Here is a 15,491-nt window from a genome sequence, read left to right on the forward strand (position 1 = left end):
TGTTGTTACTGTGTTTGGCATACCGAATGTGTCACAGGGAGCTTGCCAGGCTCTGCTGTGCGGGCGAGATACTCTCGGTAGCTTGCCGGGCTCTTCGAGAGGGGCGGAGGAATCGAACCTGGGTTGGCCAGGTCTGCCGCGTGCAAAGCAATTGCACAACCCGCCGGGCTATCGCTCCAGCCAAAAAGCAGAAGTTGGTTTCTGAAGAAAAGCAGAATCAGTGGGGACAGCTGTGTGCTGGTGCGTCTCTGCAGGACCCGGGAGGTCAGCAGGGACTGCCCACGGGGACAGGGCAGAAGCTACAGGACTGGGATAAGGGAGCATGCCCTGTGCCTCGGACCCCGAGCGAAGCCTGTCTGTCGACCCTGGCACCCCCAGCTGGGAGCTGTCGTGTTTTAACTGCACGATGCAGGTGAGGGAAATGAGGCTGGTTCAAGGACAGTCAGCCCAGCAGCTGGGGGAGAAATGGGCTTATCGCCCTGGCTTTACCTCGTCGGGGCTTCCTGTTTGTCTGGGGGTGACACTGGACAGCGCCCAGGGGACCACCCAGGGCCGGGGTCAGAGCCTGGCACTACCGCATGCAAGGTCTATGGTGCAGCCCACAAGCATCTCCTGATGCCCTCGGAACCGCCGTCCTGGTCCATGAACCTGAGACGGAGCGACGCTTCCCGGGAGACCTCTGGCAGCTGGAAGGAAACAGAGGGGGAGGGGAGAGGCTGAGCCCCCGGGAGCCTCCCTCCCAGTGCGGGGCCAGGGCAGAATCCCCCCCCCCCCCCCCGTGTCTAGAGACCCTGCCATTGCCCCTCCCCCCCCTACACACTGGGAAAGCAGCAGGGTTTGTGCTCATGCTTGGGACTGGGCTCCAGCCGCTTCGTGCCCACCCCTCCCTGTGCCACTGCACACTCCCGGTGGCAGTTGGTGGCGTCCGCGGGCAAAGGCTCCCCTTGTCCTGAGTGGAGAACCGCATTCCAGGCTGGGCAGTGGATGGATGAGGCATGGGGGGGGAGGTGGCTGGACTTCAGCCAAGGACACCCGTGCCCTGCAGGACACAGCAGCACCTAGGGGCATTGGGGACTGTGTGTGGGCATGAGAGGGGACAGCAGGCAAGCAGGGGGTGGGGGCAACCCCAGCCATGGCAGCGCCGGACCCTCTTTACAGGCACCCATAGTCATGCCCGGAGCCGAGGGTGAGACCTCCCTGGGTTCTGGCTGCGTGAGCACTGCCCCTTGAGTGTGTCCCTCCCCCCAAGCCCCCAGCCTGAACTCATCTCTCCCTGGGAAGGGGTGTCCTCTGCACCCCTGGGGGGCATTTGATCACCGATGGCCGGGAGGGAGCGCTGGCCAACTGGCCAGCCCAGCGTCTGGCTCTGTAGCCGAGCCCCGCCCCCCCACCGGCCGCCAGCCCTGCCTGCCCCTGCAGGGGGCATGTTAGATTAGCAGTGGTGGCTGGAGCGACTAGCTAATGGCTCTGGAGCCAAGCCCTGACTCAGTGCCACAGCTGGCTCCCGGCACACCGCTGAGAAACGGCCTCGTCGGCTGCAGAAACTGGCCCCACTGTCTCAGCTGCAACCCAGTAGCCCTGGGAAGGGGAAGAGAGCAAGTAGTGAAAACTTGGGGGGCTCCTCCAGAGGGCCAGACACCCCCAGAGCTCGCCCCTCCTCTCCTGCCCCTGGGCCCCGAGCCTGAAAAGGTGGGGGTGGGGTGAGGGGCCGCCTCTGTCCCGCCCCAGGCCCTCCCAGCCTCTGTGCGCTTGCTGTGCCCCCGCGAAGGCGGCTCAAAACATGGGCAGGCGAGCACCCGGGCGCTGTGGGCAGGCACCGTGGGCTCTGGGTGCGAGGAGCAGGACCCTCACATCCCTCCACACTCGCCAGCCCCGGATGCTGCAGGGTGGGGGCAGTGGCCTAACCCCCGAGAGGCCTGAGTCCTTCCGGGGGGAGACCAGGAAGGGCTGGCCGGTCCAGGATGGGGCCCCAGGCTTGAATCCATCTTCGGCTGTCCCTCTCCGCGTCCTTCTGGGTTCTCTCTGGTCCTCCAGGCCAGTGGGGAGGTGGGTGCTGAGTGGGACAGGAGGGAGCTTCTGGCAGGTGACTCGGAGCCGGGCGGTGTCTTCCTGTGGCAGCCCCTCTGGGGGTCCTGCCCGTGGGCTCCTCGCTTTGGACCGGGTTGCTGAGCTGCCAGGGGTTTCTGCAGCGAGTCTTAGTTGGATTCACTCTGCCTCTCACGCCTCATCCAGCGGGTGGTTTTGGCCCTTGTCCACGCTCATCCTCGGGCAGAAAGAGGGGAAAGTATGCCGCGATGGTGGGGAGGGGAGAGGTGGGCCGGGGCTGCGTTCATTTCCCCAACACGTTCTTGAGAAAACGGGGAATAAAGCAGCGATGCTGGAACACAGAGCCCCCTCCCCACCCAGCCCTGCCCAGCCACAAGTGGACAGTTCACTTTCTTGTTCTCCTATTTAGTTCTGTGGCTTGGGGACCACACCTGGCGGTGCTTGGGGGTTACTCCTGGCTCTGTGCTCAGAGGGACTGTGCAGTGCCGGGACCGTGTCGACTCAACTTTGCTCTCACGAACCATCACCCAACTAAGTTTGGTTTTGTTTGGGGGCCACACCTGGCAGTGCTCAGGACGTACTCCCATTTCTGTGCTCAGGGATCACTCCTGGCAGTGCTCTTGGGGTTGAGCCCAGATCAGCTCCTTGCAAGGCAAATGCTCTCCCTGCTGTCCTCTCTCTCTGCCCCATCCAGCTCAGATTTGGTTCATTTAAAGTAAATCTCAGGGGGCTGGAGTGACAGCACAGCAGGTAGGGTGTTTGCATTGCACGCGGCCGACCCAGGTTCGATCCCCAGCATCCCATATGGTCCCCCAAGCACCGTCAGGAGTGATTCCTGAGTGCAGAGCCAGGAGGAGCCCCTGAGCATCGCTGGGTGTGACCCAAAAAGGAAAAAACAAACACAAAAACAATAGAGTAAATCTCAGGCACTAGGAGGCATCGCCCCTGATCACTAACATGCAATAGTACATTTTAAAGGTTTTTTGGGGAAAAAAAGCTGATGTATATTGGTTTAAAACACTGCAGAATTTGGGGCTGGAGAGATAGCACAGCGGGTAAGGCGTTTGCCTTGCACGTGGCCGACCCAGGTTCGATTCCCAGCATCCCTTATGGTCCCCTGAGCACTGCCAGGAGTAACTCCTGAGTGCAGAGCCAGGAGTAACCCCTGTGCATTGCCAGGTGTGACACTGCAGAATTTCAGGGGTATAGAGTTCACTGCACCCCACCCAAAGACCGGTGCCCTCACACCACCATAACCTAACGTCTGTGTTTTGGCTTGGGCGTGTGTGTTCAGGATCGCGCCCGGCAGTGCTCAGGGGCTACTCCTTCTTGGCAGTTGCTCCCCCCGTGCTCAGGAGACCCGCCACGCTCTGACATACAAACATGCTTCCTTGCATCGCCTGGTCCTGAAGTTTTAATGACAAAAATCTGGACCTCTGGGGTTCGAGGAATAGTGTAGCAGGGAGGGCGCTGGCCTTGCACGTGGTCGGCCTGGGTTAACTCCTCAGCACCTCATACGGTCCCCAAGCCTCGCCAGGAGTGATTCTGGAGCACAGAGCCAGGAGTCAGCTCTGAGCACCTTCAGCCAGGTGTGGCCCTGAACACATAGCCAGGGATAAGCCCTGAGCAGCAGCGCGTGAGCCAAGATCCACCCAAATCATACAAATTTAGCCAGATATGCGAGAGTTTATATGACTCTGTCTTTTATCGTTTGTTTGGGGGCCACACCCAGCAGTGCTCAGGCTGACTCCTGGCTCAGTCCTCTGAGGTCACTCCTGTGGGGTTCAGGGAACTATATGAGATGCCGGCGAGTGACTCTATCTTAATGCAAAAAAATGGTTTTGCTTCATGAGTGATGAGCTTTATATTGTTAGTGTTTCTCCATTTTCTTTATTTTTTACTATTTTTTTAATTGAATTACAGTGAGATACACAGTTGCAAATGTTCATGTTTGGGTTTCATCATACAATGTTCCGACACCCGTGTACATTCACCAGTGTACATTTCCCACCACCAATGTCCCCAGTTTCCCTCCCACTCCCCCATCTCGCCTGCCCCTATGGCAGGTACTTTTCTCTCTCTCTCTCTCTTCTTTCTTTAGACTCAAGTCACTGGTGGATAAGCTGTGAAAACCTAAACACCCCCAAAGTCAGGTTCTCGTTTTGGGGGGGTTTGAGACCACACCCAGAAGCTCCCAGGGTCCTCCCGCTCACTCCCAGTAGTTCTTGGAGACCACGCGGTGCTGGGACCACAGCCTGTGTGCACTCTGCCAAATGAGTATCCCCCGGGCTGCCCGGGTTTGACCCGCTGCATTGACTGGGAGGAGGAGGAGGGGAGAGGAGGAGGAGGAGGAGAAGGAGGATGAGGAGGAGGAGGAGGAGGAGGAAGAGGACTCACTGCATTGACTGGGAGGAGGAGGAGGAGGAGGTGCAGGAGGAGGAGGAGGAAGAGGACCCACTGCATTGACTGGGAGGAGGAGGAGGAGGAGGCGCAGGAGGAGGAGGAGGAGGAGGAAGAGGACCCACTGCATTGACTGGGAGGAGGAGGAGGAGGAGGAGGCACAGGAGGAGGAGGAGGAGGAGGAAGAGGACCCACTGCATTGACTGGGAGGAGGAGGAGGAGGAGGAGGAGGAGGAGGAGGAGGTCGATGTTTGCAGAGGCTGCAGGTGCCTTTCACAGTTTGGTGGCAGAACCTTTTTCTGAGCGGAAGCGTCAGATAACGAACATGTTCCCCCTGGTCAGACCTTGTTCCGTGAGAGGCCCTCTCTTTGGAGGACGTGCCTGGACCCGCTTGGGGTCTCTGAGTTTCTGGAAACCCCCTTACCGTCAGGCTTGCTCTTGTGCAAGGACAAAAGCCTGTATCAGCCACCTAATACGTTGCTGGTGGTGTGTACCATGGGTGGCTCACACGCGGAGGTGGCTGTCATGAGCGCAAATCGTAGTCCCGGTGTCAAAGCATTTTAAGCCAAAAGTGTTTGGTGGTTGCCCCTGATAACCAGACTAGGGGGAGAAGGTCCGGAAGCTTCTTGAGGGCAGAGTCTGAGACGCCTCGGTGGTTTTCTTGGCCTTTCCCGATGGGCCCCAGATGCTGCCGCAGCTCCAGGCGACACTTCCTGTCAGGAGGAAGCGGGCACGGAGACCTTTTTTGTCAGGGAGCAGCAGTGTCTAGAAGCCCGCCTCTGCACCTTAAGTGACGTACGTGTCACCATATGTTCATCCCGGACCACAGCTGAATCCAGCCCCCTGCACCCTAAGTGACATACGTGTCACCACATGTCCACCCCCAGTGCCCAGTGGACAAAGGGAGGAGGTAGAGACGGAAGGAGAGAGGGAGGGAGGGAAAGAAGGAAGGAGGGAAAGAAGCAGAGGGAGGGGAGGAGGGAAGGGGAAGACAGAGAAGGAGGGAGGGAGGGAAAGGACAGAAGGACGGAGGGAGGAAGGGAGGGCAGGTGGGGGCCGGAAGCCGTCCAGGTGAGTGTCGGGGGTCGCAGCACAGAGACGGGAGCTACCTGGGGGCCTGAGGCAGGGGACGGGCCGTCCCGGCTCCCCTCACCCGTGTCTTTCTTCCCAGGGACCGCACCACGGCTGGGACCTGTCTTCCACCCACGGGTCCTCCAACTCCTCCTGCGTGTCCGCCGATGCCCAGATGTGTGAGAGGAACCAGACCACGACGACCAGCTTCCGGATGCTGCCGCTGGCGGTCGTCCTGAGCTTCGTGTCGCTGGCCACCGTGGGGCTGAACGTGCTGGTGTTGTACGCCGTGCGCAGCGAGCGGAAGCTGCACACGGTGGGGAACCTCTACATCGTCAGCCTCTCGGCCGCCGACCTCATCGTGGGCGCCGTGGTCATGCCCATGAACATCCTTTACCTGACCCGCTGCCACTGGTCGCTGGGCCGGGAACTCTGCCTCTTCTGGCTGTCCATGGACTATGTAGCCAGCACGGCGTCCATCTTCAGCGTCTTCATCCTGTGCATCGACCGTTACCGCTCCGTGCAGCACCCGCTACGGTACCTCAAGTACCGCACCAAGACGCAGGCGTCGGTCACCATCCTGGGCGCCTGGTTCCTGGCCTTCCTCTGGGTCATCCCCATCCTGGGCTGGCGCCGCTTCCGGCCCGACAGCTCGCCGCTCCGCGAGGAGCGCTGCGAGACGGACTTCTACGACGTCACCTGGTTCAAGGTCATGACGGCCATCGTCAACTTCTACCTGCCCACGGTGCTCATGCTCTGGTTCTACGCCCGCATCTACAAGGCCGTGCGGCGGCACTGTCAGCACCGCAACCTGGCCAACGGGGCGCTGCCCTTCTTCTCCGAGAGGACCCTGCGGGCTCCGGGCCCCCGGCCGGCCCGCGAGTCCCCCTGGGCCTTTCTGAAAAGGAAGTCGGGAGACGCCACCACCACCACCACCACCGGCGAGGACCCGGGCTTGGTGTCCACTCCGCCCGGAGAGCCGGAGGGGACGTCCCCTGGGTTCAGTGACCCGGACGGGGACGCGGAGGCTGATCCACGCCACTGTCTCCCGCTCAGCCCGGTGCCACCCACGCAGCCAGCATCCGCCGACGGGGCCCACCGGGGCCAGTGGCAGGACAGTGGCGAGCCGGGCTCCGGGGCCAGCGAGGCGCAGGAGGACCAGGTGCTCGGGGACGGCCAGTCTTTCTCCAGGACCGACTCGGACCCCTTCACCGAGCAGGGCCCCGACAAGGGCAAAGCGCGGGGCCGGCCGAGCATGAGCCTGGACTACCTCAAGTTCACCTGGAAGCGGCTGCGCTCCCACTCGCGCCAGTCCGTGTCGGGGCTGCACCTGCGTCGGGAGCGCAAGGCCGCCAAGCAGCTGGGCTTCATCATGGCGGCCTTCATCCTCTGCTGGATCCCCTACTTCATCTTCTTCATGGTCATCGCCTTCTGCGAGAGCTGCTGCAACAGCTACGTGCACATGTTCACCATCTGGCTGGGCTACATCAACTCCACGCTCAACCCCCTCATCTACCCCCTGTGCAACGAGAACTTCAAGAAGACGTTCAAGAAGATCCTGCATATCCCCTCTTAGGCGGCCGCCGCTGGAGAGGCCCCTTGGGATGCCCACGGGAGGGCACCGTTGGAGGAGGAGGCCCGTGGGAGCGCCAGGCACCTGAGCTCTCGGGCGGCGTCCGAGGGACGGTCTTGGCTGTAGACAGGGAGTTTGGAAAGTTCTCGGGCGCCTTTGGAGGGGGGAGTGGAGGGCAGGGAGCTGACGAGAGAATTGACTCCGGCTCAGGAGATGGGGAGACCCCCCCCAATACACACACATACATACACGCTCGTTGGCGTTCAGGTTTCAAGCTCAGATGGCGTGGCCGCGGAAGGGACATGAGGAAGAGTTCCACTGGGCAGTCAGACAGAGCCTGGACCATTCCAGAATGAGCTCTGAGACCGCAGAGACCTCCCTCCTGCAGGCAGACTCTGGAGGGCTTCCTGCAGCTCAGAACGGCCTTTCTCTGCTCCTGTCTAGTGCTCCATCCCGCCGACCCACATCTGAGCCCCCCCCCCCCTCCAGTCTCAGTCCTCCTGCCTCAGTGGGCTTGGTGGGAAATGGCGCAGCCTGGTGGCCAGCGCTGCCAGCCCCAAATCCAAATCCCATTTGGCTATTTGAGAGAGAGAGAGAGAGAAACAGAGAGAAAGAGAGACAGAGATGGAGGGAGGAAGGAGAGAGAGGGAGGGAGGGAAAGAGAGAGGGAGAGAGGGAGGGAGGGAAAGAGAGAGGGAGAGAGGGAGGGAGAGAGAGAAGCTATCTCTATATCATGCTTGCACATTTACAGATAAGAAGGAAAAGGGGGAGGCCACATGTCTCCAGGGTTCTGCCAAGTGTGTCTCGCTGAGCCCCCTGCCCTGCCATGCCCCGAACATGGAGGTGGTATGTAACAGCTAGAATGACAGCCCCCAGGGGCCCAGCACACCGCAACCCATATTCTCTAGAAGGCAGTTTTTTTTCCTATCACACACACACACACACACACACACACACACTGGTGGCAAGTCTCAAAGGAGTATCTCGACAGCAGGCCAGAGTGTCGTTTGAACAGTCACTGTGCATCTGGGTCGGTGAGTCGGGCTAGGTAAAGGTAAGGTAAAGGCCCTCCCGTTGATCGTCGATTTGCTCGAGCGGGCCCAGTAACGTCTCCATTGGAGACTTTGTTGTTACTGTGTCTGGCATATCGAATACTCTCGGTAGCTTGCCGGGCTCTCCGAGAGGGGTGGAGGAATCGAACTCGGGTCGGCCATGTTGGCCGCGTGTAAGGCGAACGCCCTACCACTGTGCAATCGCTCCAGCCCTGCTTGTCAAAAATGCACATTTTCCAGCCAAAGCTTCTTAAGTTAAAAACTTAAGCTGCAGTGTCCTTGTTCTCCAGCCTGCAGTCCAGCGATGGTTGCTATTTAGCTGTGGACAGCACTCCACCATCCAACACAGATACGAGTGTTTGCACAAACCGTGTGTCTTGGGTTTGCACAAGCCAGGCTCTTTGTCGTTGAGATATTTTTGTCCACCGGAATCTCCACGTTTGTAGCCATGCTTGTGACAAGGTGACCTTGTATATAGCTCCCTTCCTCAATCCTGGGCCTGGGAAGTGCCAAGAAATGTCCTGACAGATGTCCCCCGAGCCGTTGTGGAGTTTCTCTTCACCTCTGTCAGTCAGCTGTCCAAGGACTGACTTTGTCTAACAAGCTGTATTCTCGGCTTTCGTTCCCCAGAGGTCTTGCCGGCGACTTGATCTCTCAGGAGACTTGGATTCTGGTTGGAGAAGCTACGGTTGGTCGGTTCCCCGACGAGAACACATTTCCCAGAAGCCATATAATAGCCAGTGTCCTGGGGATCCCTCAGCACCAACGCACCCCTACAGAGATTACCCCACATCCACGAAGAATTCCACGTCCCATTTGGGTATCTGTGGAAGTTGGGGTGACCCATCAGCTCCTTCCTGGAGTCAGAGAGACCCCCAGACAGCATCATGGGAGAAGTAGACCATCTCTTGCTGCTGGCTGGAACCCCATGGTTTACATGGTGGCTTCCGGCACGTTGTGGGAACTCGTAGTTTGTGTTAGAGTACCAGGGCCTGGATTATGTGCCTGGCTTCATGTTGCCCAGCCATTGTCTGGTGGACCCTTTATAACCAGCGCAGAGGGTGGGGATTGTTCCCACCAACAGGCTCGGGGAGGCAGGGCAGTGACGACCCTTTCCCGTCCTTCTTCCCAGCTGCTCTTCTGCTCACCCACGTGGGTGGCATCAGGGCCTGGAGTGCTGAAGCAGCGGCCGTGGCGCAAGGCCCTTCTGGAGCACAGCAATAACGCTGTTCGTGTCCGTGCCCAGGGTCATGTGCAGCCTTGCTGCCCGACTGTTGAATCAGGTCCTTCTCGGCGGGGGGCTGTAGAGGCCCTGGGGGTCGAACTCTGAAACTTTAGCTGGTTTCCTTAGTTGAGTTTAAGCTGCTGAGCTAGAATCCCCTTTTCCCCCAGGACTGATTGGCCCATTTACCAAGCAGGGCCTTCTTGGTAGCGGGTTAGCAGTGCTGTAGGGAGGACACTTTCAAGTCTGCTTGCCACGTGGCTGCGAAGGGATGGGAACGGATTTTCCTGGTCCTTCCGAGCTCCTAATTCAGCATCCATGACTGGAGCCACCAAGGGGCAGAAAGGGGAAGAGGGAGAGGGGAGAAATATGGAGAGACAGGGAGCAGAGGGCTGGAGAGGAGGGACTGAGGAGTGTTGGGGTCACTGGGGCAGAAGGGAGAGAAGGAAGATGATGGACACAGGACAGGGGTGATATGACAGGCCCGGGGTGGAGGGATGAAGGATGCTCAGAGGGGTCAAACCCAGACACCGAGGAGTGGAAAGGGGCTAGAGACGTGGGAGCGGAGCGGAAAGAGCGACGTGGTGTAACAGTCACCCCGAAAAAGCCTGTGCCCACGGAGGGCGCATGGATGAGATGGCCAGGCGCGCGACTTCGTGGGAAGAATGCATCTCCCTGGCTTTTTTTGCAAATAATGTTGCAGTCGGTGTGGTCTGTGTTTGCTCAACTATCAGCATCTAGAGGAGTTTTGTGGTTAAATCTAAAGCGGTTTCCCTGTTACGTTCGTTTTTTCCAATTCTTGTCATTTAGAAATGGGATATTGACTTGGAGGCAGCTGAACTGGGTCATCGCATGGGACAAGGATGGAAGAGAATGAGCTAATATGAGGAGTGGGGGATAAAATATTTATTTGGGGCCGGAGAGATAGAACCAGGGTTAAGGCACTTGCTTAGCTAAGCTCAGCTGTGTCAGCCACCACCCTGGTCTCCATCTCTGGTACCAGCTGCCCCTGAACACCAGCAGGGGTCATTCTTGAGCACAGAGCCAGGAGTAGCCCCGAACACTGCTGGGTGTGGTCCTACTCTGCCCTGAGTAGTTTACCTACAAAGGTAAACTACACTCGACCTGCGACCTGCGGGCTCCAGGTGTTGGGTAATGTTTTACTCAATGAGTTTTTGAGATGGCAGACTTTTACTTCTTTTTTTGTTGGTTTTGAGGCCCACACCTGGCAATGCTCAGGGCTTACTCCGGGCTCTGCATTCAGGAATCACTCCTAGTTGTGCTTGGAGGATGATATAGGATGCTGGGAATCGGACTTGGGTCAGCTGCGTGCGAGGCGAGCACCCTCTCTGCTGTCCAATTGCTCCGGCCGGCTTTGCCTTCTGTCTAGTCCTGCCTGTGGATCTTCCCTAATTAGTTTTATAACTCAGAAGTTTCTTTGTCTAGGTATGTCATAAAACTAATCTCCCTCTCTCTCTCTCCTGAGGTCATACCAGCCCACTAAAGGAGTTGGGTGTACTGGGGAAAGAGAGAGAGAGAGAGTAAAATGAAAGGAAACTGATAATCCAGTTCTACACATCGAAGCATCTTCAGAAGACAGGTCTGCCCGATGGGCATGTTGTTTCTGGGGTTCCCAGGCACAGAGGCAGTGAACCCCACATAGCAGTACTGCTGGGTGTGTCGCAAGCCTTCCTGTTTCCGCTCCAGGCTTTGCAGGACGTCGGAAGAACTCTGACTCAATGCGGGTCAATGCGGGGGAAAAAAAAAATCCAAAAATGTTTCTTCAGAGAGTCACATCCAAATCTTAGGGAAATTCAGGATTCCTGACAGTTTCCAGGCCCAAAGCACGGACTTCTGAAAATGAGGAGGAGGAAGACCAAAATATGATGTCCGCAAAAAGACACATTACTGATTCAGATTATTTTTCTCGTCTCTCCTCCCAGTCTACCAAAATAATCACAGTCACAGAGGAAGTTCACGTCTAATAAATGTGGCCCGTTGTTTCGCACGAGCACCGTAAGAATAGGAACCTCAGGTCACTTTCTATTCTGGGAGCCCCCACTGACCCCCGTTATTTGGCTGAGAGAAGCCTGCAGGAGAGGGCTGAGGACGGAGTAGGTGGTTCCTGCTTGGCGAGAGACCGAAATCTTGGCACCAGACAAGAACGACGTGGGCCTCTAGCCGCTGTGGCCCACTCTCAGTCTATAAGGAGCAAAGCTGCTCGAATTGCGTGTGCCAATCCATCAGCCCACGGGATCTGGGCTCTCAGAGTGTCTCTTAATTTGACATGGTTCCCCTTGGGAGGAAATGTGCTTCTCTCAGGGGAGCTGCAAGACAGGAGCCAAAGGTGCTTTGGCCCACAGTGCAGTGGGGAAGGCGCTGCCTTGCACAATGGCCAACCTGGGTTCAATTCTTGGCCTCCCGTAGAGTCCCCTGAGCCTGCCAGGAGTGAGCCCTGAGCATGGAGCCAGGAGTCAGCCCTCAGCACTGCCGGGGGTGTTCCCTCACCAAAACAACCACCAACATACGTGGGTTGGCCAATGTGGTAGTGAATGAGTGTCTCCCCCACCTCCCGCCCCCCTCAAATTGCATCTCTCTGGGTCACCATGTGCCCCATGGTCAGCCTGTCTGTCCTGGGCTGAGTCTTCTGCTCCGAACCTCCCCTGCGTCCCTGAGCAATCTTGGACTTTGCAGGTCCACCCCCGTCTGCTGGTTAAGGAACGGTGTCTGACACTGCACGGCCCCGGCTGTGGCCCAGGAAACAATGGCCAAACTGACCAGCCCACCGACAGCCCAGAGAGGCCCTCGCAGGGGATGGGACCCTGTGGGTGGCTGGGGGGTGTTCCCAATCTGGGATGCCTGCACCAAGTGACTCCCGGATTCCCCGAGGGTCAGAATTCGAGGCCGTGCCTTGTCAAAACTGCCATCAGCCCTCACCTGTGCCCCTGTGAGCATCGCCTGGACAGCCGAGCATTCAAGGTACAGGACCCCCCATGGTCGTGTGTACAGAGTCAAAGTGTAACGCTGTACTCCTGAAATGTGTGTCATCTTATAGACCAAAATGACTTCAATAAAAATCTAAAAAAAGAGAATCTTCCTGTGTTCTGTGTTCACTTCTGCTGTGTTTGGCTCCCAAGGGGTTGGGGTGGGGAGGTGGGGGGCAGGGCACTGTAGCACTGTGGCACTGTTGTCTCATTCATTGATTTGCTCGAGCGGGCACCAGTAACGTCTCTATTGTGAGACTTTTTGTTACTGTTTGTGGTATATAGAATATGCCACGGGGAGTTTCCCAGGCTCTGCCATGCGGGAGGGATACTCTCAGTAGCTTGCCGGGCTCTCTGAGAGGGGCGGAGGAGTTGAACCTGGGTGGGCTGCGTGCAAGGCAAACGCCTTACTTGCTTTGCTATTGCTCCAGCGGGGGGGGGGGGGGGGAGGGGGGGCAGTGCACACAGGGCTGGAATTCCCAGACAATTCCCAAACAGGAAATAATCCTCAAAGGGACAGAAGGGGCATCAGTTACAGGTTGGGGGTTGGGGTGGGGAATGGCATATAAAGTTCTAGCTGTAAGTTCTATGTCCACTTGGCCCAGCAAAGCCTGGCCGTGCGTGGGTGACATTTCTCCAGGTTTTTTGTTTTGTTTTTAAAATCAAGTTTACTTGTTAAGTTGGGGGGGGGGGAGAGATCCTTGCAAGGGCTGGAGCACTTACTTTGTCTGTGGGAGCCCTGGGTTCCGTCTCTGGCACTGCAAGTTTCCCTGACCAACGCTGGGAGGGATGAAAATGGTCAAAGCAATCCCAGCTTATTGCATTCAATACACATGGTCAAATGAACCCCACGTTAAACGCACAGCTGGGTGAGTGCTGACAAGGACAGGGAAGACTCAGAAAGTTTCTTTTTTTTTTTTTCCTTTTTGGGTCACACCCGGCGATGCACCGGGGTTACTTCTGGCTCATACACTCAGGAATCACTCCTGGTGGTGCTCAGGGGACCATCTGGAATGCTGGGAATCGAACCTGGGTCGGCTGCGTGCAAGAAAAATGCCCTACCTACTATGCTATCAGTCCAGCTCCAACTCAGAGAGAGGGTCTCTCCACGCCAAGGCTGTGAACTCCTTGATGTTCCAGGCAACCATGGGTCTGATGCCTGCCACAGAAGATTAGTCTCATGGATTCTAGAACGTTCCATAAGTGGGACGTGCGCTCTTGTGTTCTCTTCCCCACCCATCTTTTGTTTGAGATTCACCCGCATTTCTGCTGGCTTTTGATGACACAGAAAGGGTTTTGCAAGTAGAAGAATTGTGAGGATATGGCCTGGGGACAGAAAAGAACAGTGCTTGAGGCCTCCAAATTGTTCAGGGGGACCCCCGCTTGCGCCTGTGAGGGCCGTGGCAGGAGAGGAGCCTGCCAGAGAGTGAAAAGCTGACAGTGCTGACTTTGTTCTGAGCCCCCCTTCCCCCGTTCTTGTAAAATAGCTTGTGCCCTGCCGGTAAAGGTTGATGCAAAGAGATAAACATTCTACTTTGGCTTCAATCTGACCCATGATGCTTCTTGTTCGCCTGTGGCGAGACCCACCCCCAGCCTCTGACTCCTGGGTCCTTATAAATGGCTGAATAACTTGTCTCCTTCCATCAGCTGGAGCTTACAAACCCAACCTCAGGACGCTTCCCAGCTGCCTCGAGTCTCACTGCAAGCAGGTAACTATTCTCTGCTCTATTATCATGTCAGACTCTTTTTTTCCTCACCTTCCCACAGGCAAGCCTTTCAAGTCTCTTCAATCTTCCCTGCGAAAGAACAACTCTCTGCCTGAGCCTGGAGACACTTGCAGGCCTTTTAGTAAAAGCTCTTCCTTCGCCATTAGTCATTCCCCTCCCTGTCCGCGCCCCAGCGATGATCCTGGCGAGTAAAGTGTCTCTAGACTACAGCTGCATTTGTTTTCTCATTTGTCAGGGTCCAACTGGCTTCACTCCAGAACTTTAGTCCCACGGCTCTTAGCAAGCCACTTAATGGTGTCTAACCTCCGTTAGAGCATTCGTCAAGTAGAAATGATATATTGTTTATAAGTGAGAGGAGGGAACTCTAAAAATGGGGAAGGATCAATATGCCAGAGACATTACTCGTTTTCCTATTGTGGGGTGGGGTGGTGGCCTTTGTCCAGAGGAACTAAGATGAGGCACATGTGGAGGGAAGCAAAGCCGGGTCCGAGGGTGACAGTGAGACGTCCACTCTGTCGCGCAGAGCAGGCTGAGCGGAGCAGCTTCAGATTCTTGGAGGTCATGTGGCATGATAGTCTGAAGGGGGCATCCTGGGTGTCAGGGGGATGTGCTGGGGTGTCTGGATTCCTGGTGGTCCCGGTTGGCATACTCAGGTGGTCAGGGACTCTTGGCAGGTCTTTTTTTTCCTTTTTGGGTCACACCTGGCGATGCACAGGGGTTACTCCTGGCTCTGCACTCAGGAGTTACTCCTGGAGGTGCTCAGGGATGCTGGGAATCAAACTCAGGTTGGCCGCGTGCAAGGCAAACACCCTACCCCCTGTGCTATCTCTCCAGCCCCGGCAGGTCTTATTTTAAAATTCTTTATTTCTGTATTGGTTTAGGGGCCACACCTGGCAGTCTCAGGGGTTATTCCTGGCCGTGCTCCAGGGATCCTATGGGATGCTGGGGATCGAAACCAGGTTGGCCGCATGTGAGGCAAGGGCCGTCCCCACTGTCCTATGGCTCAGCCTTCTTGGCAGGTCTTGACTGGTGTGTGCAGGGTGTAGGACAGGACTCCTAGAGGCTGTTGATGGTTTCGGTTTCTCTACCTTCTATGGACGATCTGGGAGGGGTTGCCCACTGCAGCTAGGGCTGGCCGAAAAGCTCTGAGCTGATGTTTGCTGTTCCCCCCCACTCTCCTAATTTTCTATCTAACCTGCCTATATCGGAGTCGCTAGGTGAACGGTCTTACAAAATGATTGTTGAAATGTATCACTGTGTCAATGACTGTCTGATGCTTGGCACATAGTATCTGCTTAATAATTTAAAGTAAATTTATCCCACTGACGGCCAAATCGATGAGAAAAATGCCTGGCTTGGAAAAAGAACAGTATAGTCGCTGTGGCCAGTCGACAGTCAACAGGTAGGTTGGCTTCG

At 56.9% G+C, this 15,491-nt stretch overlaps 2 protein-coding genes across 2 annotated transcripts in view; both read left to right on the forward strand.

The window, feature by feature from the left end:
- Window positions 1-15,491, forward strand: part of SLC6A1 (solute carrier family 6 member 1) — a 298,182-nt gene that overhangs the window by 113,069 nt on the left and 169,622 nt on the right. The window lies entirely within an intron of this gene.
- On the forward strand, window positions 323-7,110 carry HRH1 (histamine receptor H1). The gene is made up of 2 exons (XM_056129281.1): window positions 323-412; window positions 5,618-7,110. The coding sequence occupies exons 1-2, from the start codon at window positions 323-325 to the stop codon at window positions 7,091-7,093; spliced, it is 1,566 nt and encodes a 521-aa protein (XP_055985256.1). The 3' UTR covers window positions 7,094-7,110.

The sequence above is a fragment of the Sorex fumeus genome, unplaced genomic scaffold (assembly GCF_029834395.1).
Source record: "Sorex fumeus unplaced genomic scaffold, SorFum_2.1 ptg000072l, whole genome shotgun sequence".
NCBI classification, from domain to species: Eukaryota; Metazoa; Chordata; class Mammalia; order Eulipotyphla; family Soricidae; genus Sorex; species Sorex fumeus.

Excerpts from the sequence above, each read along its gene's own strand:
- HRH1 (XM_056129281.1), top strand. The coding sequence starts at position 323 with ATGCCCTGTGCCTCGGACCCCGAGCGAAGCCTGTCTGTCGACCCTGGC. Across the intron at positions 413-5,617 it reads GTTTTAACTGCACGATGCAG|GGACCGCACCACGGCTGGGA; the intron begins GTGAGGGAAATG and ends CTTTCTTCCCAG.